Consider the following 27,930-nt stretch of genomic DNA (forward strand, 5'->3'; position numbering starts at 1 on the left):
GCGCGGGAGGGGGGGGCGGGTCATGGAGGGCGGGGCGGGGGCGCGCGCGCGGCGTGAGGTGAGGGGTCACGGGGCGGGGCGGGGCGGGCGGAGGCCCATGTGGAGCGGGAGCGGGATCAAGATCAAGATCGGGATCAGGATCGGGATCAGGAGGAGACTGAGCTGCCCGCGCTGAGCACGGGGAGGCCGGAGCCGCACCCGCACCGCCGGGCCCTGGACGCAGCCAGTGCGGACGCCGGGCAGGCCGCGGACGCACCATGAAGGGGTGAGTGCTGGGCTCGGCCCGGGCCGGGCCCGCCGGGGCTGCCCGGGAGCGGAGCGGGGAGCGGGGCGGGCCCGGGCGGCGCGGCGGGCGGGAGAGGGCCGGGCGGTGCCGCCGCTTCTGAGCTCGGGGGTGTTGCTGCGTCCCTCCCGCCCTCTAGGACAGGGCCCGCGGCGGGTGGATGCCGGGGAGGCTCTCTTGGCGAGAAAACCGGCGGTGCCACCGCTGGAGCCCTTCGGGCTGAGCAGGAGCTGCCCGGGGGGCTCCCGCACCGTCACGGTTGTGCCGCCGCCGGAGCGAGGATTCTCCGCGCTCAGCCCCGCGCTGGAGCGGGCGGGACGCGGCGGCTCCTCGTGCTCCGGGGGGATCCCGCCCTGCGGGGTCTGGCGATCTTCAGAGCGGGCGGGGGGGGGGATGCTGGCCGGGCTCTCGCCCCTGTCTGGTCCTTGTCTGGCGATAGCAAAGCAGCGCCGCTCCCTCTGTGCGAAAAAGCTGCCAGCCTCGGATGTGTGTGGTTTTGCAGTGCTATTGTGTGTAACATCCTCTTAGCACTTTCGTTGGTTTTTAAGTCTTTAATTGCCACGGGGAGGCTGTACAGCGTGGATGGATGGCAAATGAGCTGTGTTCTGTGTCATGTTTCTGTAGCACACCCGCTGCTTTGGGCCTGGCTTCACTTCTCCCTGTCTCTTGAAAGCTGGAGATTTCAAATCTGGTTGGCTGAAAACACTGATTTCCTTCTCAGTGGGGTCAATGAGGTGCCGTTTTTGTACAGGAGAGTGGAGGCCTTTACACTCACAGTTGTGCTTTGGTGTCAGATGACCTGCCTGACCTTGTCCAGGTCACTTTGGGACAGGTTTTTCAGTGTTGGCTAAATCACCTTATGTTTATTAATTTCAGCATCACTTGTGCTCCACAAAACGTGATTGTTCCAGTTCTGTGCCTCAATTTCTTCATAGGCACAAAGGCAGCTTTCCCCAGCTGTTTCTCAAAAGAGCATTAAACCAGTCCCCTTGGAACTGGTGTTATGCAATGATGGGTATTATTTTTCCAGTTTGGCAGCTTAAGGCAGGGTGAATGGAAGCTGAATCACTTAAGCTTTTACTAAGAAATGGTAAGGGGTTTAGCTTATTAGCAACAGGGGTGAGGTCATACAAGACTGCTTGATAACAGACTCTTAGCTGGCTCTTACAACATGTAAGCAGCTTGAGACATTGTGAGGGGCTGGCAGGTGCCTGTAGAAGGAGGTTCAGGGATGATTGCAAATAAACAGACTCTCAGCTGACGTAAAATAGGTGTGTTTGGGCTGTTGGACAACCGTTTATCCACCTGCACCACCCTGCATAAAACGGGGCACCCCCACTCTTAGTCACCTTGTAACGAGGACGGCGGAGTTTGCGGGAAGAGCAGCAGCACGGATCCGCCAAGATGAGGTGGCAGTTGACGCGATCGTTGTTCTGCAGCGCTCCCGATGGAACTGGGTTTCCTTTTATCCTTTGTTGACCATTCTGCTGTTTGCTACAGCTTAGCCTTAGCCTTGCTTTGGTTGTATGTCAGTCGTGGGACAGGGTTACTGGGACCTGGATGTGTGAGTGGGAAAGTGGCCTAGGGCGTGCCAGGCTGGAGCTGTGGGGATCTCCTGTCAGGGCATGGCCAGAGCTGTCTGCCGTGCTGCGGTGCTCCCCGAGGAACTGAGCCTGGCTTTGCTTGCACTGATGAGGAGTTCTCCTTTCATGGACTTTTTCACTTCTTGTAACTTTTTTTAAAAAATAAAAATATATAGAGAAAAAAACCTGCATACCACTCTTCTGCTTCCAGAGCACCAAACTTGATTTCTGTTACTTTACTTTTACTTACAGGCAGCTTTATTACTGGTTCAACTTCAGGACTTACTGCTTTGGGTTCTGTACTTGGTATTTCTGCTCTTATGGTACTCTTTCATCTCTTTGAAGAACAGCATATTCCTGTCTTGCCAAAGCACTGTTAGCACCACACAGCAAGTTCTGGTGCAGAATAAATTCATATTCTTGTTCAGATTCTCATATTGAATCCAGGTGTTCTCTAAAAATTCAGTTGGAGGCAAATATGCCGACAGAGCTCAAATTGAAAAATAACCCCATTTAAATACAATGAGACTCAAAGGACTAGAGAATAGTTCAAAAGGAATGTATAAATTACACAGGGATACTTTGGAACAAATCCAAATTGTTTTTTAAGTTACAAAGATCGGTGAAGATCCCTAAAGTACAAGTACTGTCAAAAGATGGGTCCAAAAATAGATCTAAAGCTTCAGCTCCAAGCACACAGAAACTAATGTGCTTGAAGGGATCTGGTCTGTCTTCAGTATTGAATCCAAAATTATGGACAAGTCCTTCTGAACAAACTGACTCCATCTGACTGTTTTTTTCTGGGAATGTATGCATTGCATTTGTAACCTACACCACAAAGTGCAGAGGTGATTTTGGAAGCCCTTAGAGCAGCTGATGTTTTATCAGCTGTAATTATGAAGAATCTACTTTGGCAGAGAAAGAATTTAAAAAGAAACGGTCCAGTTCATTGACATGAACCTTCAGATCTAAAAGACTGTGTAGTCAGCGTTTGTTGCTTGCAGCCTTCTTTCTTAACTCTCTGAATTCGAAATAGTGCACGGATGTGTGTTAATAATGCACAGCAGGTTGTAGTGTCTGTCATCAGGGTGTTTGAGGTTAAATGACCTCTTCTACCTAGGACTGCTGGTTTCAGAAATAACAGGAGATTCTTGTGCTTTCTCAGCTGCTTAAAATTTTGTGGGGTTTCTCTTACTTGATGAGTTAAACACCAACTTCTGAACTAGAAACTGCCATTAGCTTCCACCTGGTTTTGTGCGACTTGGCTTTATGTTCACTCTATCTTCACCTTCTGAGTGATTTTAGTAGTTTAGAGTCTCATTATGTTTCCTTTTTTTTTTCTTAAACATGACTTGAAAAACAGGTAATTCACTGTTCTGTTAGTGAACCTTGTGATTCTCTAGAGATTAATTTCTTTTTTCATTTATTGTATGTTATTATTGTTAGTTCTTGAACTTGAAAATCTATTTTAGAAATGTGTTTGCATGAGGAAAAATACCAGTGGAAGGTACTCAGGTTCTACTGTCTGCAGTAATTTGGCTGTTTTTATAGAGCACTTTGCTGCTTTCATGGTGTTGATTCACTTGTTGCTCAGTGTTCTTGTGTTTTTATTACAGAAAAACTGAAAATCTTGCATTGATTCTTAAACATTTGCTGATTACTGTCTGTGACATCTGATATCTTCAAGTAAGGGTGCATTTCTGAGCTGTTTCAGTTCAGATGAAACTTATGAGAATAAGGCATCCAGCCTTTCCCTGATGGCCTTCCCTAAAAAACCACATTACACAAGGCTAATGCAGGACCTGTGTGCTCCACTGCGTGCATGTACCCACTTTGTGACCGGGTTTGTCACATACATGGAGCATGTAGTGCATGTTACAAGCAGGGCCCAGTGCCTGTGCACGTATTATTTTGTCACATTGACCAAATCCCTCTCCAGTTTTGATGGGAAACACCTGGGAGATTGTCATGTGGCAGCACGTGTTGAGCCATGGGATGGAAAACTGATTGAAACAGGGAGTAGAGTGCTGTGTGTTAAACCAGCCTTAGAAAGAAGTGTGCACTACTTTTGGTTAAGACACTCCTAGGAGATTGCCTCTCAACTTTTACATGTTTGCAGCTAATTCTCAGGTTTTGTAGTTTCTAAGGGTCCTGACTTGCTGTGTAAGAGTCCTACAGGCTACATCCTACACAACAGGTAGCTGCTGCCCCAGACAACTTCCTAACCCCAAGGCTTTGCACATGCTGTTCTGGCTACCTTTGTAGGAGAGACATCACAGCTGGGGAGTACTGAATATAACAGAAAAATAACTGTATCGTTTTTAAAGAGTGGGGAGTCATCATGGGTAAGCTCTGATACCTCTGCTTGTTTTGTCTGGATTCATGGAGTAAATCTTTCAAGGTCCTGAAGATGTGCATGTTTCTGAGGAGGACAGGGAGGGCTTTTTCTCTCCTGAGTTAGTATGACAGAGTTTGTGCAGAGCTGCTGAATTGTTTCCGTTTGCTCGGCACAGTGCTAAGCTTAACATATATGGGAGGAAGTTCCAAGTTTATGAGAAAACTGCTGAATGGTCATATGCACTGGAGGCAGGACAAAAAAGGTAATTGAGCTTGAAAATCACTTTATTTTTAGGCTTTTTCTGAACCTAGAAATGTCCGAGTGTGAGCTATAGTCTGCATTTATTTTCATGGATGGTAAATTTAGACCTTGCCTATATGCAAGCTTACAAATGGCTTAACAGCTTCTAAATGAGTTTATAAAAAACTCAGTGCAGTTTATTATAGGTACTTTAACCTGATTTATAACTCTGACCACTTTGAGTTTAATTCCATAACCAGATTAAGACATTCCATGAAGTAGGAAGGCTTGGGAGGGTAGGAAGGTAGCAGAGGGGTTGTAGCCATTTAACAAGCACTTTAGAACCCAGTCTTGTGTTTTGAGTACTGTTTGACCATTCAATTCTTTCTGCATGTAGATGTGGCTTGGTAGTTTGGCACATTTCTGTGAAAAATGTAGTAACTTTAGTTAATCACCAAATGCCACAGACTCTGCTGCCATCTTCTGAGGACAAGAAATGATGCATCCTCCTTTGCCACACTAAATCTCTTTTAAAATGGGGAATAATGGGTGATGGTTGAGCCAGAAGAATACTTTAATCCAAGTGGAAATCATTCAGAACTTGAAGAGCCTGCCCATTTGGCAAGCATTAGAAGTGTTCAGACCAATAATCTGAGAAGGTACTAGATGTTTTTATCCAGAGGAGGAAAGAACATAAGAAGTTGGATCTTTATATTTGTTTGGGAATTGATAGGAGAAAAGTGCAGTACTTCCTTGCATCCCTCCTGCTCTAAGTGAGACAGGCAATGTGTCAGGATTAGTTTCTGCTCCTGGCTGAAAAAGGGAAAGGGAAGAAGTACCCATGTGGGAGTTAGTTGTAAAGCAGCAGAAGTTTGTCAGGAGGGAGTTTGAGGTGGGGAAGCCAGGGTGAAGAGAGAGTCTGTGCAGAGAATACCTGGTTACTTGGAGACTCTTGGACTTGAAGACCTGAGAGCGGAGAAGCGCAGCACTGAAATGGGGTAACTGTGTATTTGTGTCAAAGCATACTGAATTAATTCATTATGAGAAGGAAATTATACTTCAGGCTTTATTGAAAATAGAGCGAAAACCATTTCCACAACACTGTCACTAGGTGACTAAGATTAAGATATATGAATTTTCCTGGGGGCAGAGTATTTCTTTCTTTAATTAATTGAAAATACTGTGCTTCATAGTAAGATCTTCATGCATGATGTACTTCCTGAGCTCACTTGGCTTTCCTTCTCCGTCTCTCTGTTCTCTTCCAGGCTCCATGTGATTTTTGGCCCTTAGCAGACTAGAATCTCTAACCCTGAAAAAAGTTCTGATTTCCACCATCTGAGCATTGTATTTATATTTTCCTGAGAGTATGGGATGAGACCTGGGCGGCATTTGAAGGCTTCTGAAAGTTTTCTCTACATGGCACTTAAAATTGTCAGTAAAGGTCACGAATTAAGTTGAAAATTGCAGTTAAAGGAGATTTATTTGTTTTTAGATCTTTGGCACAAGTTTTCATTTGAGAACAATTCATTCTTAGTGAAAATTAGGAGAAGGACAGGGGGAAAATGATAGTTGCCTTAGAAGTGTTTTTAAGGTAGGCACATAAAACTGATAGCACAGCACATTCAGTTATTTTTTCACAGCATGTTATTAATATAATGTGTGATTTGAACACTTTACAAAACCCAACTCTGGGACTGAAATCCAAAGTATAGGTAGGAAACCCATAATGAACTGCCTTTTTCTTTTTTTTTTCACTATTCTAATGGACAAAGGCATTTGTAAAGAAATGTGTTTCAGTTACCTATAGAAATAGTTTGTGTGAAGCAGAAAAATTATTTTCTCCTGATATGTCAGTTCCATAGTTTGTTACCTGTGTACGTACCAGAAGTGCCCTCAAGCTGTATTTATGTAAATAAGGTACTTTGTAAGTATCACTTCTATTTTGATTTTGAAGGTAAGCCTCTGTTCTTACCTGATGATCATCAGGTACTTCATAAACACTAATTAGCCAGGGGTCACGATCTTCTGGGAGGCAGGTAAGGGTTATAATTGTTAGATCTGGGGACACTGAGGGTATGGAAAGGGGCAGTAGTCTATAAGGGGTCTCAGGATATAGTTAGTGGAGGCACAAAACTAAGTTTGAGGGAAGCTCTTTCAAAATAGTGAAGTACTTCTGTTTAGCAGTCATGGATCAAAATCAGTGTTCTTGTGAGCTTACTTGACTAATAAGGAAAAGTGGTTAGAGCAGCAACAAAGAGTTGGGATTTCTGGCAGCTCTTTATCTGCTGTATGATTGCAGACAAGCTGTTTCCTCTTTCACCTGATATTGATGTACCTGGGATAGGCTGATGAAATATTTAGGCCTTAACCTTGTGAGGTGCTCTGGAGCAGCAGAGTGTTATGGACAACTAAGTGATGTACATGTGTCTGCTTTTCTGTTCTAGACCAGCTACATTTATTTCTGATATTTTAGAGTTTGAAAATTCTATCAGCTGGACATAGTGGTTCCTGCTCTTTGTATCCATCTGCAGAATGGGATAGCTTATAATTTTCTTGAGAAAGTTTATTTTTCACTTGGAGATTTGAGATCTAGGACATGTTTCAGCTGGAAAAACTGTGACGTTATTATAGCATGATTTTACTTCTTTCACGTGAAGACTGGCCAGTCTTTTGAATGTGGTCAGGTTTTCTAGGTTGAAGCAGAGTAAATTGTATGATATCCAGATATAATGAAGAAACTTGGCTGTAATGTGCTGTGTATTTTTTTTCCTTTTTTTTAAGGATAAAGGGAGGGGTAACTAGGGTCTGATGTACATCTTGGGGAATTGTGATGCATGACATTGAAACCTGTTCACAGGGAGATCCAATAGACTTGCAAGTCTTGAATGAAGTCTTCTGTTAATTCTGATTCTAAAATTGCTTCATTTTCTTCTGTACATCACTGTGCCCTTCTGCAGGCCAGAACTGGGAGTAGCCTCCAGCAGGGTATCAGGTGTCATGCAATACATGTTTTCAGTAGTAAGCAGGACTAAAGAAAATCAGGGGTCTCAGAGCAAATTGGTAAGACTTTTTGCATGCTAGGTTTGTACTTATCCTTCTGATTTTCTGACAAGTGAAGCAGAGTAGATATGCAGCCCACAGATCTTTGAGATAATTGAAAACATACTGATCTGCCCACAAGAGCTAGACTAACTGGTGTGCCTAGCAAGACAGCTCATCTATTAAAAAAAAACCCAAACAACTGAACAAAAATAAACCAATCAAAAAAACTTCAGCAGCCCCAGACCCCAAAACACTAGAGAGAGAGGCTCTTTTGGCCTTGGAGTAGAATCTAAGCAGAGCCACACCCTTCAGGTCTATGGCCTTCATAGTTCTGGTTTGGTTTTATTTTATGAGTGGATTATTCTGTCTAGACTCCTGCTTTGACTTGGAAGCCAAAAGAGAAGCAATAAAGCTAGCTGGCCGCTTAGCAGGTGACAAACCTTCTCTGAAGCCCTCTTAATTTTTTAGGGCCCATTTCTCCGTGCTGCCTCTCCTGACTTACTCCTCAGTAAGTTTTGCAAGTTTCAGATACAGCTCTGCTAAATTTAGCCTGCCAGATGCCTTCAATAAGCCTGAGCCCAGCTATCAGTTACACGGAGATCTGTTTCAGTCAGGCACATCCCTCTGGGGAGAGACTTGCACTATTTAAAGTTGAATGAGACTGAGATTCTTACAGCATTAAGAAACTCAAAATTCGCCCTTTTTCTTCCTGATGTTGGTTCTAAAGTAGTGTTCGACACTTGGTATTCCCAGGGAGTGAATTTGTGTTTCTTCTTGAACTGTAACTGGAAATTGGCTGCCTCTTGAGCTGTCATTCTGTATAGCAGTTCTCCTTTGGTAAATGTTGAGCAGCGAAAGGCAGTCTTAGCATAAGTAACACTAGTATCTCGTGTAGCCTCTGTTAATTCCACCAGTATCAATATAAGACATTGTAGGAAAAATAGACTGTTGAAATCACAGCCCTGTAAGCTGCAAGCAGAGCAAAGCAACTGCAGCAGGACTAACCAGATTGCGTTTGGTCCCACAAAACGTGTGAGGCTTTTTCTAGCCCATGCCTAGAGGATCATAGGACGCTGGCATGCAAGAGCAGGAGTGTTACTGCCAGTGTTCTGGGCATGCATCCAGTTTCAGGAACTGGTGCATGTCACCTCACTAAAGTCACACTTCTGTTAGGATTTGGCGGATCACTCTTCGCTTCCGCTCTTACACCGCTGGGCAGTGTTGCTGTGCACTTTTAACAGATAGCAGCCCATGCCCCAGGAACCGGTTCCCTTTACTAGTGAAATCTCCAAGTGTTTTTTCCCCAGTAACCAAGTCATGGAATGTAGCAGTTGTGAAAAATGCAAACATAGTCCTAGGATATGTTAGGAAAATGCTTCCAGTAGTGACAGGAAAAACTTAATGCCATTGTATATGACAATAGTATTTGGGCTGCTGTAAGCAGTTTTGGTTAGCCATGTTTAAGGAAAATCAACTTTAATCAGAAGGAATGTAAGGAAGAGGTAGTGTGACAATAGTAGAAATTAAGAGCCAGTCTTACAGGAAGAAGCCAGGAGCTTGGCTTTAGTTAGAAGAAAGGTATGAAGAGATCATGATAACTCTGAAAAGGCCTGTGCAGTGGTACCCATCATCTCCAGACAGCATAGAGGTAGATTTGAGTACACTGGAATAACTAACTGAGAGTAATGGTAACTTGGGAACAGCCTTACAATGGAAGGCATTCAGGTGGATTCAGAAGGCTGGTATTCCACTGAGGAAAGTGTATGGATTTGTAGAACACTGTAGTAGTAAGAGGCCTGACCTTAAGCCGAGAGTCCCTCATTCTTCTATGCTAAAAACAATTGCTTGGGGTGGGGTGACTGACTTGTCCCAGAAACTTTGACATCTGAGATGGAGTACAGCTGAGCTGACTATTGCATCCTCCATGGAGTACCATTTGAGCTGTAGGGTGCCAACGGTAAATGTGGATCTTCTTAGGAATATTAGTGGCATCATAGAGTCAAATAATCTGTTATGGAAGGGCATTTTCCTTCTGGGCACTTCAGGTTCTTTGCACATCTTTATGTTCTCTCATATGCTAATTTGAGCTCATAATTTAATTTTTTTCTTTGCAACAGCCGAAAATAAGTATTTCTGGTACACCCTCTACTGAGTTGAAATGCACAGGACTGGCCTAGTCAGACCTTAGCTGACATAAAAATCTTACTTAAGTTACTGATTTGGCTGAGATGTAACTTGAAGAAGCAGGTCTAGTTGTAAGCAGCTGTTAAAAACAAACTTAAAAAAAAAAAAAGACCGCACAAAGCTGCTTGCTTTACTCTGGTGAAAAGAAGGGAGTGATAATTTTGAGCCCTTTGTTACAGGTGCTTTGTCTTGGCTATTTGGAGTAGTTTTTTTAAGTCCTTAGGATCAAAGTGCATGTTGTTCTGTGAATGATAAAGTGTAGCACAGTATCTCTACACTGTGTTCACAGATGTACTGGATAATCTACATCCCTGTGCTCCTCTTGCACTGTACTTCCAGTTTAAACTGGGATGAGCTGGCACTTCTGCTCAAGAACCAAGTTCTGCCTATGGCAACCTTTTTTCACTTCTTTATGGTGGCAGAGGACTTGTGTGGTGAACCCAGTCAGGGGACTGATGTGGGTTAAAACTAAACTTTTCTTTTTTTTGTCTAGGTTAGTTTTAATTGGTGTTGGTTCACCACATTGTTGCACAAACGTTTGTGCCAGCAAGAGGATGGAAATGAGTGGCCTGGGGACAGCAAGACTGCTGCTTTGGGCAGCAGTGCCAGTTTTCCCATGATTTTACTCAAGGCCCCAGTGGCACTTGCCACACTGTCCTCAGGCAAAATGATGAATTCTCATTATGTGGGTCTTCGTTTCCATGTTCTTATTTAATTTACATATTAAATGGTTTTGTGCATAATAGATGTGGTGTTGATTTAATCAGGTAGTGCTATACATTAAAGTAATTTATGGTTTGCGTACACACTATTTAAACAGATATATTTAGTGTATTGATTTATGCTTCCTGCAGTGTTTCTCAAACCTCTTTCATATTATTCTCCAGGGTAAAATACTGTCCCTAGTGCAGTTCTTGCAAGGACAAACCACATAGTGACAGAGCACAGGAGATAGGCAGCAGGAGATGGCAGGAGGCAGCAGTGAATGTGGCAAGTGGTGAGGGATAGAGGGAGGAAGTCCAGGGGCTCAAGGAAATGTGTCAGCAAGTGCCTTTCAGCCATCTACTAAGAGAGCTCATTTCTCTGGCCTGATGCCAGCCTCAGAGGTGATGTCTTGGCTGAGCAGCTACCAGCCTTAGATTCTGCTTCTGCATTTATTTATTTATTCTCTGTCTGAAACCTTCTTGGTGATGGGCTATCTTCTGGCCATGTTCCCTTTCTTAGCCATCTTGTCCTGGCCGCCTGTGGTAATATATTTTTGTCCTGTTGAACTGTCATCATAAATATTTCATAGTGATTGTCTTCTAATGCCTGATCTGTTTGATTAGTAACTAATTAATTTAAAAATAATATTAGAAGGCACTACCTGGTGATGGGCTGTGTCAGGTATTTTTGCTCAAAAAGAGACATGCTGCATAACAACTTTGCTGTGAGTTCATCATGCTAGCACTGCTGATCTACTGAAGCTTGGAACTACTGATACATTTTTTGTATCACCAAGGTTAATATAGTGTTATTTGGAGAAGAGGTCTAGGCTTGGAGAAGAGTGTGAGGTTTGTCTCTTCCCTTTCTGACTTCCTGCACTGCAGCTCATCTGACCTAACTGGGCAGTTGAGACCTGCTCCCTTTGGTTTCTACTCTCATGCAGACTGCAGCAAAAGGGGCTCTTCATTCTTCTCTTCCCTCCTAGTACAAGATTACTGAGGTGCCCTACTCTAGCAGAACTCTTTCACGGACACAAATATACTCAGGAACCCACATGCCACAGTTCTATTTGTGCCCTTTGTGAGGAAAAGGTAGCAGCACTGCTGGCCAGGATCAAAACTTTCCTTCTGTGAGCCTGAGGAAGCCCTGCCGTGCTAGGCTGAGCAGTTGTGCCAAGTTGGGCATAAAACAGTACCACAGTTTCTCCACCATCTAATAACTTTGACTGCATGCTTTGCTCTGGGAGTACTTTTGGAATGTGAGAACATCATCCTTATTAGCTTGGGACTTAACTTTGTGTTGGAATATAATTCTCAAAGGGACTTGCACAAATGGCCATACATGAAGAAAGGAGTCTTGAGAGCAAAAGTGATCTAGAAGATTGAAAAGGCTGTGAGACAAAGGGTTGGTTATGGTAGGACTCACAGAAAAGAGATACTGCAGATTATTTCAGGAGAATGTAGTGCTTTTTAGCTATAAACTTTAGAAATATATCCTCTTGGGTTTGACTCTAGAATGCCTGGGTATCTTGACATGGATGAGATGAAAGAATATGGAGTCTTTTGCTTCTTCTGTCATTCTTGAAATCACTGTTGGGGAACACACTGTCCATGTAGTGAGATGTCTCTCAGGAGATTGCTGTACTACTGGGCAGAGCTGAGGGGCAAACTACAGGGATTTGTCTCTTGGCAATTGACCTTGCAATGAGGGAGAAGAAAGATGGATGTGTGCAGTGTGGTGGGGGGAAGATAGGTGAAGAGCTGCCTGGAACAATTTGCAAGAACTCATACTGACATGAGATGCTTTGACATCAGAGAGCTTTTTAATCTCTTTGGCAAATGTGTCCCAAAAGGTTTGACTTTGGAGTGAGCAATGTTGATATGTAAATAGCATCCATTAATTTGAAGTAGTAACTGGAACATACTAATCTGGTGGAGAATTACAAAATCATCAATAGTCCCTTGATGCTTAGTGGTCCTCTAAAAGGTAGGCCTGACTTACAAATTGTTTAGCTTCTGTAGGGCTCACTGGGGAGATTGTCTGGTCTGGGTTATACTGGGGAGTGGGCAATGGTAAGCCTTGGTATCTCTGCAAAACTGAAGACTTAATTCTTTGCTGTAAAAGAAAAGGAGAAAGTGGGTGAAGATTTTTGGTTCTTGAGGTAAAAGTGAAAGGCTCCATTTCTGTAGTTTCTTCTGATAGTTTTGCAGGCTGCAGTACAATGCTTAGACAGTATTACATATTTATCATTGGTACTGACAACTAAAACTGGTATCTGGAGGGTATCATTTAAGAGGGTTTTTTATGTATGATCAAGGTCAGTTAATAAAGCAGAGACATTATACTCTGCATTGCTTGGTACAGTTCTTGGGGAAAAAAAAGTTTTTGGTTATTGTATCATCTTCGTGTCACTGTATTATTTAAATTAACCTGTGCTGTTGTGTCCTAGGCATTAGCCTGGTTGCCCATATGTATTCAGTAAAACAGGGCTGATAGGAACCTAGAATTGTGTGCTTTTCTAATTCTGTGTGCACTGGCTTTGTACCTGCCTACATATTCTGGTGACCATTTGGGAAAAGATTTTGATTATCTTGTTTGTTTTTTTTTTTTTCATTCTTGTAGTCCTTGCAGTTAAAACTGCTCGCACTCGCCCAAGGGCAACTAATACCTTTCTTTTAAAAATTATTTTTCTTTTTTTTTTAAATTTGCTTCTGTGTATATAGCATTTCTTTCAGGATGGTAGTCTTCGGAAAGAGAGGAGCTTGTTCTGCTTCTTCTCAGTACAATTCAGTGTATTTTAAGTTTGTGATTCTGCTCTCAGCAGAAAGAAAGATTTCAGTGATAATTGTAGTAGATGCAGATATCACCTTGAGAAGGGCACACTTGCATAGTAACAGGCTTAATACATTTGTTGCACACAGTACTGTTGGTTTTTAGAGACAGATGTCTAGTAATTACTTTGTCTAAGCATAAGCTTTATATTGATAGGTGGTAAAATTGAGGCTGTCTTTGAAGCATGGATAAGGACTTAATTTCCTTGGTCTCTGTTCTAGCTTCCTGTTCCTCCCATATTTTCTTTGGGGTTTTTCATTTCTTTTCCTTGTGATCTTGATGATCAGAGGGGAAGTGAATGGGATAAAGTTAAAACTAATACTTCTGCAGAGATCCATGTTCTCCTCTCTCCCACCCAGTAAAACCACACAAATACTATGGTACATTAGTATTTAGTGTGGCCTGAGAAACTTCTGACTGTATAGAACTGACTGAAAAAACGAGGTTTGGGACTTAAACCAGCGTTAAACTTGATTGTATGCGTTGGATGTGGCAGTTCAAATATGTATTGAACTGACTATTAGGTGGGACAGTTCTCTAAGCATAAACAAAATAATTAATTTTTGGTGTCCTTAAAAATGTTGCAGTATGTCAGATGTTAAGCATGTTTTGATTTGTTCCAGTAGCCGGATCGAGCTGGGAGATGTGACGCCACACAACATTAAGCAGCTGAAGAGGCTAAACCAGGTCATTTTTCCTGTCAGCTACAATGACAAGTTCTACAAGGATGTACTGGAGGTTGGCGAACTTGCCAAATTAGGTACAAATGTTCTTGCCAGTAATTGTGGGCTGTGGTGGCAGAAGTGGTCATCATTGCTATCCCTAATGGTTTTGAATAGCAGCTCCTTCTATTTAGTTGTTCTACATAATGAAAAGTAACTGTTTGGGAACCTCAAAAAAGCCGCAGAGGGTCTGTGTTCTAAACAGATTACATCCCACTGAGAACAGGCATGTTTTCTGTTCCAGAAGAAAACAGTTGTGCACTGCCAGCTTACCTCCTGATGTCATTGCTGGTTGGTGTGAACAGTAATAAGCAACCACTGTGTCAAAGCAGCACTGGTAACTTCATTCCAAATGTGAATCCACAATGTATGTTATTTTATCTGGATAGGAGAATTAGCAAGAGGGGAGGGAGAGAGGAAGGAAGATACAGGGTGTAAATGAAAGATCTGTGTGTGTAGTTTGAGACTTGTTACTGATAAACCTTTGTTTCCCTCCCTGGCAGCCTATTTCAATGATATTGCAGTGGGAGCAGTGTGCTGTAGGGTGGATCACTCCCAGAACCAGAAGAGACTGTACATCATGACACTCGGATGCCTGGCACCCTACCGAAGGCTAGGAATAGGTAAGGAGGGTCTTCTTTTGTATCTAAGTCATCTGAGAAACCAGATTGCTGTCCAGCTTTCCAAATGCTCTTTCGGATTTTTAACCAAGTTAGTGCACTTTAGACTACTGATTGCTTTGGAAGGGACTTGGGGGAAAGAGTATGATTTATCGTGTGCTCATTTTTCCCTGCCTTTCAGAAATAAACTTTTTGTAGTAGTAATTTTTAATTCAGGATTTCAGATTACTTTAATCTTAATCATATCATCATCCTGTGATGTAAATACTCTTCTTCTGTGGATGTGAAAATTGTTGCAGAGAGATATGAAATAACTTGTCAGTGATATGTAGCCAGTATGCAAGTTCTGCATATGTAGAACACAACATTCCTTCATTGGCTTCTCCCTTCACTCTTCTAAATGTAGGGGCTTTCTCTTTATTTTGTCTTTATCACTACTGATTATTGCTGCTCAGGGGTAGTACCTGCTTTTTGTCTATACTGCATTTAGTTCTTTGCTCCACATTGCAAACCCATAGGACAGATTAATCAAGACCTTAGAGTAACCCGTTTGCTTTGACAAACTAGATTGAAAATACAACTTTATTTTGAATTATTTTACTAGGTCTTTAGTAGAAAGGCTTACCAGTGTCCTTACTGCTTTATACAATGTTTTGGCTGTATTTTGAGGTGAGTTTGAGACCATGAAACTAGTATTGAAATAAGCTGATTTATACATATGCTTCTGGGCTGTTGTGATTTTTATTTCTTCTTCAAAGAAACAATGAATTAAGGTTTATGAGCAGCCAGAGAGAGAGAATGAAATACTTACACATCATGTTTTATTTGCCTTTCCTAGTTTTCACACTCTTATCATTTTAGTCTAGCTACAGTTAACCTGCCTTTCTTCAAGGAAGTATCTTGCTAAGTATAGACTTAATTGTGCCCTTCTAGTTTTCTTAAGTATCTCTTTATCTTTTGGCAGGAACTAAAATGTTGAATCATGTCTTAAACATCTGTGAAAAAGATGGCACTTTTGACAACATCTATCTGTAAGTAAATGAGTTACACTCAAGCATTTTTGAGAGATGATAGAGGTAGATGTGGGAGCAAAGGGATGGAGATCCAAGTCTGGGTTTAGTGTATATTTTAGTGGGGTCAAGGAACATCTTGTAAGTACTAGCAGGAAAGCCAGGGTTCATATTCTGTGCTTGTTGTGTAATTCTGAGAATACCAAAAGCATGCTTGCTTTAGAAAGGGTTCTGCAGATTTGCTGAATTTGAAAGTAGCTTAGTTAGAAAATTACATTCTAGAGCAAAATTATACTGTAAGACAAAAAAAAAACCTTTTTAGAAAGGATTTTATTTTTATCATACAAGGTGGTCTTCAGAATGGAAAATATTGCAAGTTTTGATGCATTTGCTTTCTGTCTTTCATGACAGCACTCTGTGGGTTAGAATATGAGAGATGTTTGCAAACATTCAAAGTTTACATTCACTAATAAGGCCCAACTGCTATTCCCATTATCGCACACTGCCAGGTCAGCTGTTTGTGCGCAATAAACTAGACCAGTGCCCTGACCCAGCTGGGGAAGCTGTTTTCAGTTTTGTTTCTGGGTGTTGTTTTTGCTCTTTAGTGTGTTTTTGGGGTTTGGGGGTAGTTTTCTTGGGCTTTGTTTGGTTTGGGTTTTTTTTTAAATCAACTGCATGTCTGTGTAAGCACTTGGCATGATGCAGACAAGAGAACAAGCACAGGGGTAGAGGACAGTCACCCCAATAATCCCCCTGGAAACAGAATCTGAAATCCATAAAAGCCAAAACTGTGCTTTGCTGCCCGTTTCGCACTTCTGCTTTTTCCTGCGCATTGGTGTCTGTGTGGTTACCAAGTGAGCTGATGCAGTTTTTGGCCAGATCGCTTCTCTGAGCCAACTTCTTGTCCATCACTGCCTTGGCCATCACACCAGTGCAAGCACGATGCGCTACTAGGGATAGGCCCACAGCAGGTACAGCTTGGATGGACTTGCACTGCCACAGAAATACGTCCTGAATACTTCCCAGGACTGTTGAAGATGCTTCATGAGGAGTGTTTCATACACTGATATCACTATAAATGGAGGGACTTTCTCCTCAAACTTAGTCCATTTCTGCCACGGAGGTGCGAACTCTTCCACGTCCTCTACTGTTGCTTTGTGCCATCTCTGTAAGAGGAATGTGTTTTAAAGAGGTGTCTGAGTAAAACTGCTTTTGGCTCGTATTCCCATTCTCCTGCCTCAGGAGAAGTGGTAATGAACTCTCTCTTATGCTAATGGGACAGGGGCTTTCCTTTTTGCTTTTGCACATTACTGTGTGCACAGTGAAGGAACTGTTTGCTAGTTCTAATGCAAAAAAACCCCCAAATCCTTCATAATCCTTCTTTACACTTCCCAGACTACGGATTCTGGCATGACAATAAATAGGCCCCAAAATTGGGCTAAAGTTCTTTTAGTGGCCCATTGATTTAATTACTCTGTCTATTGCTTGTGCGTCTTCTATCCAAACATATTATGCAGCTTAGCACCGAATTTGATATCGGTGCCTAAATTTGTCATTGTAATAAAGTTCCCTTTTAGCTTTTTGGTGCATATTGGGCTTAACACTAAGATCTTTTGTTTTGTTCTGCTGTTGCTTCCACAGTTACTTTGGTTCTATGGTTATGCAGCGTGTTGTCATGACAAAGTGATTCATGAACTTGTGCAGTGTCCACTGAATTTTCGGAGTGTTTAATGAATGCCTTTTGTTGAGCCAAACCTTTTTCTTTCTTTTCTCTCTTTCTTCTTTTTTCTTTTCTTTTCTTTTTTTTTTTTAATGAAACTTGTGCAAATAAATGTCCTGGTCACTTAGGATAAAGAACTGATGGCTGTTTGTTTTGGAAACCTTGAAACACGCTAGCAAAATCTGTAAAACTCTAGGGGAAGTAAATACAAGGAAAAAAGGGCTTTGTAATTCCATGGGGCTTTTTGATACTACAGCTTTTCGTGGGGAGAGAGGAGTAGTTAGAGTACAGCAAGTTGTTAAAATCGTATCAAACACCATTGCCAGTTATATGTTCCAGCGTGTTGGGATCATCGCTGAGACATCTCTTCTGGTCATCTGCAAAATGTTATTACAGGAAGTTAAAGTTGGCTTTACAGTGAAACTCTGTTACATATTTCCACAAAATATCTGTCATATTGCTTTATTAGGATTAAGAGAAATTGAAATTACTAAGGTAGTAATGCTTCAGAGTTTTCTCTGCTGTTTTGTTTTCCTTGAAAGAGTTTTACTGAGGGGAAGCATTTACTACTACTGACTGCCAGGGGCCGTCCAAGGGCTGAGTGTTAGCCCAGAACTGAATTGGGAAGACCAACAGTTCCAGTCCTGGATTTACACCGCTGTTCCTGTCTCTATCTAGATAGCTGTGTTTCTTGTCTTTGACCGTGCTGAGTATGGTGGCAGAGCACTGACCCCTGTCTCTATCCCCTTTTCCATCCCAGGCACGTCCAGATTAGCAATGAATCTGCAATTGACTTCTACAGAAAGTTTGGCTTTGAGATCATTGAGACTAAGAAGAACTACTACAAGAGGATAGAGCCAGCAGATGCTCACGTGCTGCAGAAAAACCTCAAAGCCCCTTGTCTCGGCCAGAACGCAGATGTGCAAAAGACCGACAACTGAACAAAACCCCAGCGGACACTTTCTTGCACTTGCTTGTCGCCAAATAAGGAAAGAGAGGCCTCTTGATTTTTTTTTTTGTTGGTTGGTTGGTTTTTTGTTTTGGTTTTTTTTTACTCCACCCCTTCATCTTAATTTTTTTCTCTTGACCTCTCTCCAACAAAATGTAATGCTTCTTCCAAGGATTGTCCAATCATGTTTGGGGTTGGGTTTTGGTTGGTTTTGGATTTTTTTTTTGAGCTCTCCTTTCTGGTGTTTATTTGGGGGTAGGGGTGGTTTTTTGTTTTTGTTTTCTGTTGGGGTGGGAAAAGGTGTGCAGATCTCTTTTAAGTTTGAGGTGTGGAGGGCTTGAGCAGGTTATCCTGATGACAAGTTTCCTTCAGAATTATTCTTTCAGTAAGCAGAATGTAAATCCAATGCAGGGGGAAAAGGCAAAGTGATATCTTGCCCTTTGACCCCTACATTATTGTGTTTTTTATAACCTACAGGGTACTTTAATCTCCCCCAACCTTTGAATGCTACTTCAGTACTTCCCACTCTTCTTCTTAATCCCCCCACCTCAAAAAAGTATATTTAGTTCTTCCCAATATTTTTGAGTATGGCTTTTTCCTCCATCTTTTGCTGAGAAGGGTGGGCTACTTTACCATACCTTTTCACTCTGCCTGGGCTGATCTTTTTGAATGCTTTTTTTAAATACTCCTCACCCAAGCTGGTGCTACACTTCTTAACTGACTGAGAGGAGGATTTAGAGTGGTCTTTGTTTTTTCTTATTTTCATTTACCCAACTCCCAGCAGACTTTTGCCAGAGTAAGAGCTGAATCTGGTGTTGGCAAGAGTAACCTTGTAAAAATATGAATCCTGAGGCAAGACCCTTGCTTTAAAAATGGGTGAAATTCTGCAGGGCTCATTGAGAATTAGTTTTGTCTGTGTTGTTGGGATGGAAAAAGTGATTGTGACCACCTTACCAGCTTTGATGACATAAGGCAAGCACCTGTCTCCAGACAAATCAGTTACAGCTACTGAATCTGTGGTGACAGAGGTAAGGGTTGAGGAAACCAGGCAGCAAGGCTATGAAGGCAGACATGAATCTGACCCTAATCACAGAGCTTTGCAGGGGTCTCCTGGATTTGCTTGGGATTGGCTTGACTTGCTGTGTTTATGTGCTCCTTCGGGAGGAGGTGGTGAAGAACTGCGTGGTTTTGCTCCTTTGAAGATTATTTTCCCCTTCCCCCGTTCAGTAGTAATAATGCAGTTCTCCTCTGGTGAGAGGGTGTTCGTGGAGCACCGGAGAAAGCAGCATATATTTAGAGCATTTTATGGGTTTGGAAAATAGGCTGACTGGCTTCTTCCTAGTACTGTAACTTTGAGGCTACAGTAAACTGTACTAAGCTCTGCTTTGCGTCCTTTCATGCTTTGTTTGCGTGAATACCAGTGCTCCTTTCTAGGCACTGTTGCCAGCAATTTTATGTATGCCAATATAAATACCAACTTGAGCTTGGACTCTTCTCCAAGCACCTGGGAAAGTGCACTGAGCTGAGACAACACCAACCTGTCCCATCCCCCATGTAGATGCTGAACTGTATTCTTTTCCTGTTTGTTTTTTAACGTTTAGATCTGCATCTTGAATTCTTCCGCTCTGAAAGCCTCCAACCTTTAGTGTGCATTGCAGCATACATCTGGTTAGTAGGTGCTGTCCAGTCATTAGAGGGTGACTTGGGAACCAAGGATTCCAAGACGGAAGTTGTGGTGAGGCAAGGGATGGCACCCCTCGCTGCACATTATGTGGTCTTTGATACCCAAGGGGTGACTATATGAGCTGCTACACAACTACTCCTTCTTTCACAGAGGTCTGTAGCATTTGTTGGAGTGCATCTTGACAGACCTGTGCTGGAAAATGGCTACTTAATTTGCTGGGTTTGCACTAATGGAGTCTTGGAGACGGGCAGGTGGCGAGCACCTGTGTTTGCAACACTCGGTGGCAGACTCTGGCTAGAAAGATGCAAACGGTTCCCTTGGCCAGAGGCAGCCTAGTTCTGACAAAAGCTTGTTTTCAGTACAGCTAGGACCTGCTCATGGTGGTTATGTTGGCAGTCCAGCATCTTTCTAGAAGGGGATGTATCGAAGCACAATTAGCTTGCCATATGCCAACATAGTTTCCCTGGCCGTCTGTAGACCAAACCAAGAGAAGTATGTGGAGGGAGAGAGATAGTATTGTATTTGAGGATGTTCGTGCAGCACAGCTGTAACTCAGACCATAGCTGCCTCTGGTGCCAAGCAAAGTGCTCTTCATTCTTCTAGAACTAAGTGGTAAGTGTTTGGGTTGGGTAGATGGGTGTGGGGATATGAACTCTTAGGACTTGCTGTTGTCGTAGGCTTCCACAAATCAGTGTGTTTCACAGACAGTTTTTCTTCAGGTTTAAAAGTACAAGTCTGATGTCTGAACTTACTTGGATTAACCTTTGTTTCTGTCTCTTTTTGCTTTGGGCTGCCATCATTCTATGAATGTATCCATGAGAACAATTCTTAAAGCTCCTATTCCACAGCAGACCTGCCTCATTGTAACCTCTGATAAAATGTTTTGTAGGAGGTGGAAGACAGATTAAATCTAAGACTCCTTTTCCCAGGCTATTAATCCTGGAAAACAGTTGTTGAATCTTGAATACGAGGTTTAATCTGAATCTTACGAAAACTGTGTTCCCTGTACATGGATAAGGGCAAGTGAAGGTCAGTAGTTCTGGATGACAAACAGTTGTATTTTATTAGTCTGTCAGTTGTGTTGAGTGAGGGAGGAGAGTGCTGTGTCTTAGTGCTGTTAGCCAGACACTGAAATTGTGTGAAGTATTGGCTTACTGCAGAGAACTTGAGTTACTTTGGTTGTTGCTGCAGGAGGACATCCTTCTAGCTTGAAAATAGCAGCGTATGAACAACTAAATTTTTCAAAAGTTGGGAGTTTCAGTGGGAAGAAAAAAAACCACCAGCACTTCCTGTTGTGGATGAAGATCTAGCAAGAAAAATGTATGTGATTAACAGCTTTAGAGTGTAAATTGTGTATATACAAGTTATTCCTGAATCTCTGCAACTGGCTTTGTCATACATCGGTTGAAGTATGAAGATGTTACCTACAAAAGGACTCCTACTTGAGAAAACCATGGTACAGGAGAAAAGGAATCATCCAGAAGAGAGAGATCCCTCATTTTTGGGAGGGGGAAGGGAGAGAATGTATTTTGTGTATACAGAAACTGGCTGAGTTTACATGATGCAGCTAATGGTTAAACCTGCCAACTAAATATGACATACTGTTAGGATTGAAACAAACCTACGTGATATTTTGTTAAATCTTGATGGTGCCCTGTGTCTAGTAAAAATTTGATCCCCCAAATTGTTTTATTCTCCCTCATGTTGTAATCCAGGGTCAGCTGCTATGCACAATGTCTGTGTTTTGTAAAGTGTTTGCTGACTTGGATGTTTCTTTTGAATCTGCAACTGCTTCCTGATTAATTTGGCTAAGACCACCCCTGGTCTCTTGAGTTAAGATTTAGTGAAAGGTATGCTGTATGCAGTTTACAGATGCATTCTCAATGTTACAAGTTAAGTTGCAGGGGGAGCAAATTCTTTACAATAAGATGGTCCATTTTTAATCTATATCATTGCCCTTGTTGTACATCAGGAGCATGTTTTTGTTTTTCTCAAACTCTTTAGAAATACCGTTCAGAATAAACGTGCACTATTTGAGTTATGTCATTTGCAACTTGTCATGTGCATTTTTTTGCAGTCTGGCTGTTTCCTTCTGAAAGCATATATAGACTATTCCTCAGATGTTTCATAAACTGTGTAACTCAGAAGATTTCTAACATGAACTGTGTGTTGGGCTGCTGTGATGAATGCCAAGGGTGTCTGACAACTGAGCAGAGTGAGGTCTGTTTGTTTGTTTTCCCTGGAGTTACAATCCCTTCCTCAGAAATCCTCTGTCTTGTGGGGTAGGAGGGAGGAGAGGAACTGTTCTGGAATATTTTTGCATTGATTAGTGAGCAGTCTGGAAACAAACAGACCAGGTGCCAAGAACTCTGGTTTGGGCTTTATAGATAAAAAGTTTAAAGTATTCACATTAGCTGCCAGTTATTGCAAATCTTGACCACAATCTTTGAAAAACTATGGTCCATACTTTTGAAACGTCTTAACATGCAGCACATACTCTTCCATACTGACTTTTCTCAGAAAGCTGTTTAAGTAAAACTCATCTCCTTAAACAATTTCAGTCTCTTCTGTTAAAGCTATTTTTTGTCTACTTTCACTATGCTCCTCTTCTGCTTTGAAGTGCCATTTATGAAGTGATGAAGTTGCACTGTGGCCCAGGTTCTGGAGGAAAAGAAGTGTTTCCCTAAATATTCTATAGTGCATCCTATTCACATTTAAGTTCCTCTGGAAACTGCTTTATCAAGAGATGGAGTTGCTGCATTCATTACATTAACATGCAAAAGCAAGGCTCACGCTCTGAAACTTGTCTGTAGTCTTGAGTGGCTGCTTCCAGCTGCCTTCCCTGACCTCTGCTGGAGGGGGGCCTGGAAGGCACAGCTGGAAGTGAACTGCTACCAGAAGTGCAACCTTCATCACTCCAGCCTCACCAGCAGCTGCAGAGGCTGGAAAACCTTTGCTGGACTTAAACTGCTGCAGCTGTTCTCCAAACCATTCAGCTTTTATTGGTCTCTATCACGTTTCTTTCCTTCTTCTTCCTCATCCCAGCTGCCTCTTAGAACAACCTGTCCAATACTAGGCAATTCATTTGTCCCTTACAGGGAAACTAGCAGGTACTCCTGATCATTTATATTGCCCTTTCCCAAAGCCGTGCTGGTTCTACAGGCACTCCAGGCATTCAAAATTTGGGTATTTATAGGGCCTCTGTAATCACTGAAGGTATGTTATCTCTTAGTTGTTACTGGTACAATTACTTAAAGAACAGTCACCACGCCAGGATCTAGTGAGTGAGTGCTCAGTCATTCACTTGATGTGAAACACTGGGATTGTTACTTTTTCCCAGTATGTAAATCACTGTATTTACCTGTGGTGTAATTTATTTGCTGTTACAGTGCACAGTTACTTGACATTAGAAGATACACCTGCCATTCCTCATTCTTACTATGTTGAGTAGCCTCCAGCAATTTTTCACCTCACTCTACTTCATTTTTTAAAGTGTTGAGGAGTATAAGCCCCTGCACAAATCTTTGACTCCACTACTGACTTCCCACTAGGGCGAAAACTTGATTTTTCGTTCTATGCCCTTTTTCTCTCTTTTAATCAGTTCTCTGTCCCTGTGAGGACATTATCCTCTGATCCTGCAGTATCTTAGATTACTTTAAAAATCCCTGTCCAAAAGTTCTTAACGTGAAGTCCATTCGAGAATCTACCAAACCAGTCTGTCAGGTGAGCATTGTGATCAGTTTCTGGCAGTATTACTTTCCATCAGGGTTGTCTAAGTCTATTCAGCCCGTCTAATCCAGATGCTTTGTAAGGGACAAATGCCTTGCCTTATGTTCTTTTCTCTTGCCCCTAAAGAGGCATCAATTCAAACAGATAATGGAAAGGTTACTCTATCCCTCTCTTTCCATTCTGCCTTCTTTCCTCCTCCCCAGTGCTTTAACACTGTAAAAGCATTCAGCTTTACTACCATTCTGCCTGAAGGCATTGTGGCACCACCAGCTGAAGCTCTCTAAACTGCTGAGTTGCCAGCTTTCTTTCACTCACTTGAATGTACATGGCCCATAGTCCAAGAAATTCCTGCACTGGGAAAGATTCACTGACCTGTGTTCTCATTGCCTGTCAGCTGCTGTATCACGTCATACAGACCTAGGCCAGTGCTGCTCATTGAATTATTGAACCCAAACCTGCACTACGACCAAGAATTGAAAAAAAAAACAAACTTGTTCCAAAAATTGCACTGAAGGTCTTGGTTAAGACTATCTGAAATAAAGCTGCAAAACCACTTGTCAAAAAAACAGAAAATTATCTATTCAATTGAAAGCTTTCCTTCCAAGTATTTGTACAAAAGCTGTTTAACCATCTTGCCATATAATTGTAAATTTATATTCTCCACTAGAGACAGGCTACTGATATTTAGCAGGTTCCTGCTGTATGTGGTTTCACCTGTGGATTTTTTTGCCTGCTGCTGGATTTTTGCCACAGTATTTCAGATATTTAACCCTGTACTGGTATTGACCATTTATGAGCTCAAACACTATAGAGCACAACAGAGTGTCAATAGGTAAACTTGGTTTTGCTGCTTTGGATGGGGGGTGCCTATTTAATGAAAATCTTCACCAAAAAAAGCACACTACCCTTTAGAAGAGGAACCCCCCCCCTCACTTTATATTGGAATAAATTGATGGAGCAGTGGTGTTTCAGATTTTGCTTGTCTTCCAGTTTAGTTGTGTCATATCAGAATGAAAGATTATGAAAAGCAAAAAAGTGCATTTACATTCCTACTTTACAGCTTCAAGCTCCTATTTATAGTAACGTTAGAATTTCTCTGCATAAACAGCTTGGGCCTCAACTTTCTTCACAGCTCACAAATGGGCTTTCCACTTAATGTCAGCTGCAAGGTTATTTTGCAAGTGGCAGCTATTCAAAATAAAATGCTTTGGGTTTTTTAAGATCTGATTGCTGCTATGACTCATTTCAGCAGCAGAAGAGTTCTTGGACACCGCTTCAGAAACTTGTCCCTGCTCTATTATATTGTAGGAAGGCATATGGGTATGAGATGCTTTCTCAGGGAAGCAGCTGAGGCTTGAAATGGGAAGCTGCCTTATTATGGATGGTAATTGAATTAGGTGTTAGCAGGAAGTGAAAAGTGAGGTAGTGGGGAGTTGTTAATGATCCACAGTCCCTAATTTCACGGATAAAACAACACTTTTCCTTAACTCTGATTTAACTCACGAGGAAGATGGATGGAGCACCTTCCTCCCCAGAACTAAGCGTGAGCACAGCGTGTGACAAAGTTAAGGAAAAATGTCTATTAAAGAATCAGTCACAGCACAGAACAGTCACGGGACGTGGTCGGGCTCCTCATGAACAGCTCCATGCGGCAAATCTTTAGCCAGCCTTTATCTTTGCTCCCCATTCCTTTGCAGAACGCCGACAGCCGAGGACGCAGGGCAGCACGCCAGTGCATAAGCGCTGTTTTATCCTGGCGAGGTCTCTCATATGCCCCGCGCCTGAGGCCGGGGAAGGGCAGCGCTCGGGTGATTCTCGGGTCTGCCCGCCGCGCCGCTGCCCTGGCAGGACGGGATTGTTTCACCTGACAAGCAAAACACGCACAAGCAATAACACACGGTCCTTTCCCCATCACCGCTGTCAATGACATCCCACACAGCCGACCCACAACCCTTCCCGTCCCCGCGCAGCCGCTGCTCCTTTAAGAGCTGCCGCCCGCCCCTTCGCGCGCCTCTTCCCGCCGCGCTCATTGGCCGCCCGGGACGCCACTCCCCGCCAGTTCCTGTTTCGGCCCCCTTACCTTGTTGACGCCAGTCTCAGCCTCCCTGCCCTCTGATTGGCCCGCGCCGCCAGTGTTTGTGGCGGCGATTGGCCCGCGCCTGCTCCTCCCCGCCCAGTGGAGGGCGAGCGACGCCCTCCCGGGGCCGGCCCTTGTTGATTGGCCGCGAGGGCTGGCCCCGCGCGCGGCGATTGGCTGCGGCGCGAGCAGCAGGGTGGGCTGCGCGGGCGGGCAGTGGCGCGGAGGCGGCGGCGGGGCTGGCGCGGGGTGTCCGCCCGGCGGAGGATGGTCCCGGCGCTGGGGCCGCCGCGCAGCGCGCCCGGCCCGACCGTGAGTGCCGGCGGCGGGACCGGGGACGAGAGCGGCAGCGGGACGGGAGGGACCCGGAGCGGCCGCGGGGCCGGGGCGCCGCGCTGGGCCGGGGCCGCGCTCGCCCCGGGATGCCGGTGGGGCCGGTGCCCCTTTGTCCGGCCCAGGTGTGCCCGGCCCGGCCCGGGCAGGGGCTGTGGGGCCGGGGCGCAGTTGCAGAGCGTGGGCGGCCCTTGGCGGTGCTGCCCCCCGGGCGGTCGTGGCTCGGCGGCGGTGCCCGGGCTTTGCTCCCCAGGAGTTGTGCGGCTGCGGGGGCTTTCGGTGCCAGGGCTGGTGTGAGGTAAAGTCGGGGGGAGCGGCGGTGAAGGTTTGGAGAGCGGCGTGTTTTTGTAGCTTTGCGGTCTTGGTGCTGGAAGACGATTGAGCGTGAGTCGCCGTTCAGGGAGTTTGCTTCGGAGGCAGCGAGAGGTGGGCACTGCGCCGCAGCGTAGCATCTTCTCGGCGTAGTCCGGGATACGGGATCTTCTGTGCATCGCGGCTGTGTGCTCGTGTTGCGTGACATCCCAACGGGAAGTTAGCCCACTTCAGAGGATGCTGTATGTACAGGGCCAGCTCTTTAACTTAGAATTCGGTCACTGGTAGCTAACGTTTCTTGTTGGGCGTGTTTTAAGCTTGGTCTCCTACGGAAGGAAGTCTGGTGGATGTCTCTGTCTATTTCTTCTTTTCTCTCCAATCAACAAGGGCTAATTTTAGCTCTCGGGCCAATTTCAGTTAAATTTGCCGGTAGCAGAGGTTTAAAAGAGTTGGAAGGCTTCAGTTTCATGGAAATCAACGTTGACAAACACAGAAGTGTGTGCAACTCACAGTTACTGTTCACATTAAGGGCAGGGTACTTAAAAAGCAGCTCCCTGTGGCAGACAGCGCAAATTAACTGAGTCCATTGACATACCTATAGTTAGATAGGGCTGTGGCACATGATACCGGTTGTCCAGGGAAGTCTGTAGGGAAAAATTGGAAGTAAGGCGAAGAAAAAGGGAATAGTGATGTGTTGAGTTTCTGTCCATAACTACAAAAATCACCAAACTTAACTTTTGCTTTTCACATAATAGCTTGGACTTCTGTTAGACTTCATCTAGACATGCAATTATTAAGTACTACTAGCAGAGATAACTTAATGATGGCACAGTTAAGCATCCAGAAGTCAGGTAATGTAACATCTTATTTTGGAAGCACGATATTAGCTTTACTTTTAATGTACAAGCCATTGGGAGCATCTTATTTATATGATTGTGTTATGTAGCGCTTTAACCAGCTGCAGAACCTTGTTTCTTGCTCGTGAATTGTGTACAGCAGTCAGACAAATGGGAAGGAAGAAACTTCCTATGAATAAGCTTTAACCAGCTGCAGAACCTTGTTTCTTGCTCGTGAATTGTGTGCAGCAATCAGACAAATGGGAAGGAAGAAACTTCCTATGAGTAAGTGTTTATTATTATAAAGATTTAGAACTTTTTTGATTTTCAGTTAGAGCCATAGCAATAATTCATAGGTACATTTCAGGATTAAATAGATTTGACAACTGAAAATACATTTGCTACTGAATGGGAAATAAGCTTAGAAAAATGCTCGTGTTGTGAGCATGATTTTTAAGGTGCTTGTATTCCAAATACCATGTCAGGTATGTGAAGCAGTACAAGAACATTGCAAATTTTGAAGTGTTTGGAAATTACTTATTCCCTTAGAGACTTACTTATTCCCGTAGGTTATGGATACATGGGAAGATTTTAACGGAGTAGATGAAAAATGGTGGTGGATCCTGGAGGAGTCTGACAGCTGCAAAGAGATAATTAGGATGTAAGTTTTTGGTAGTGGGTTTGCTGCTTTCATTCCTGGTTTGTTGAGTAGTGTTCTGAGGAGCTGGCCA

The 27,930-nt window shown here is 43.3% G+C and overlaps 2 protein-coding genes across 4 annotated transcripts in view; both read left to right on the plus strand.

The window, feature by feature from the left end:
- Positions 1–84: 84 nt before the first annotated feature.
- NAA50 (N-alpha-acetyltransferase 50, NatE catalytic subunit) lies at positions 85–21,958 on the plus strand. 3 transcript variants are annotated; one of them, XM_069019265.1, is made up of 5 exons: positions 85–265; positions 13,831–13,967; positions 14,433–14,552; positions 15,514–15,580; positions 18,040–21,958. In XM_069019265.1, the coding sequence occupies exons 1-5, from the start codon at positions 258–260 to the stop codon at positions 18,218–18,220; spliced, it is 513 nt and encodes a 170-aa protein (XP_068875366.1). In that variant the 5' UTR covers positions 85–257; the 3' UTR covers positions 18,221–21,958. The 3 variants fall into 3 exon arrangements, with proteins under 3 accessions (XP_068875366.1, XP_068875374.1, XP_068875360.1); XM_069019273.1 differs by having other exon boundaries at positions 13,834–13,967; XM_069019259.1 differs by lacking the exon at positions 85–265 and having other exon boundaries at positions 13,796–13,967.
- A 3,982-nt stretch (positions 21,959–25,940) lies between these two features.
- Positions 25,941–27,930, plus strand: part of USF3 (upstream transcription factor family member 3) — a 32,759-nt gene continuing 30,769 nt past the window's right edge. The window contains exon 1 of the mRNA XM_069019283.1: positions 25,941–26,030. The gene's annotated coding sequence lies outside the window, so the exon portion shown is untranslated. The remainder of the gene's footprint in view (positions 26,031–27,930) is intronic.

The sequence above is a fragment of the Aphelocoma coerulescens genome, chromosome 1 (assembly GCF_041296385.1).
Source record: "Aphelocoma coerulescens isolate FSJ_1873_10779 chromosome 1, UR_Acoe_1.0, whole genome shotgun sequence".
Taxonomy (NCBI): domain Eukaryota; kingdom Metazoa; phylum Chordata; class Aves; order Passeriformes; family Corvidae; genus Aphelocoma; species Aphelocoma coerulescens.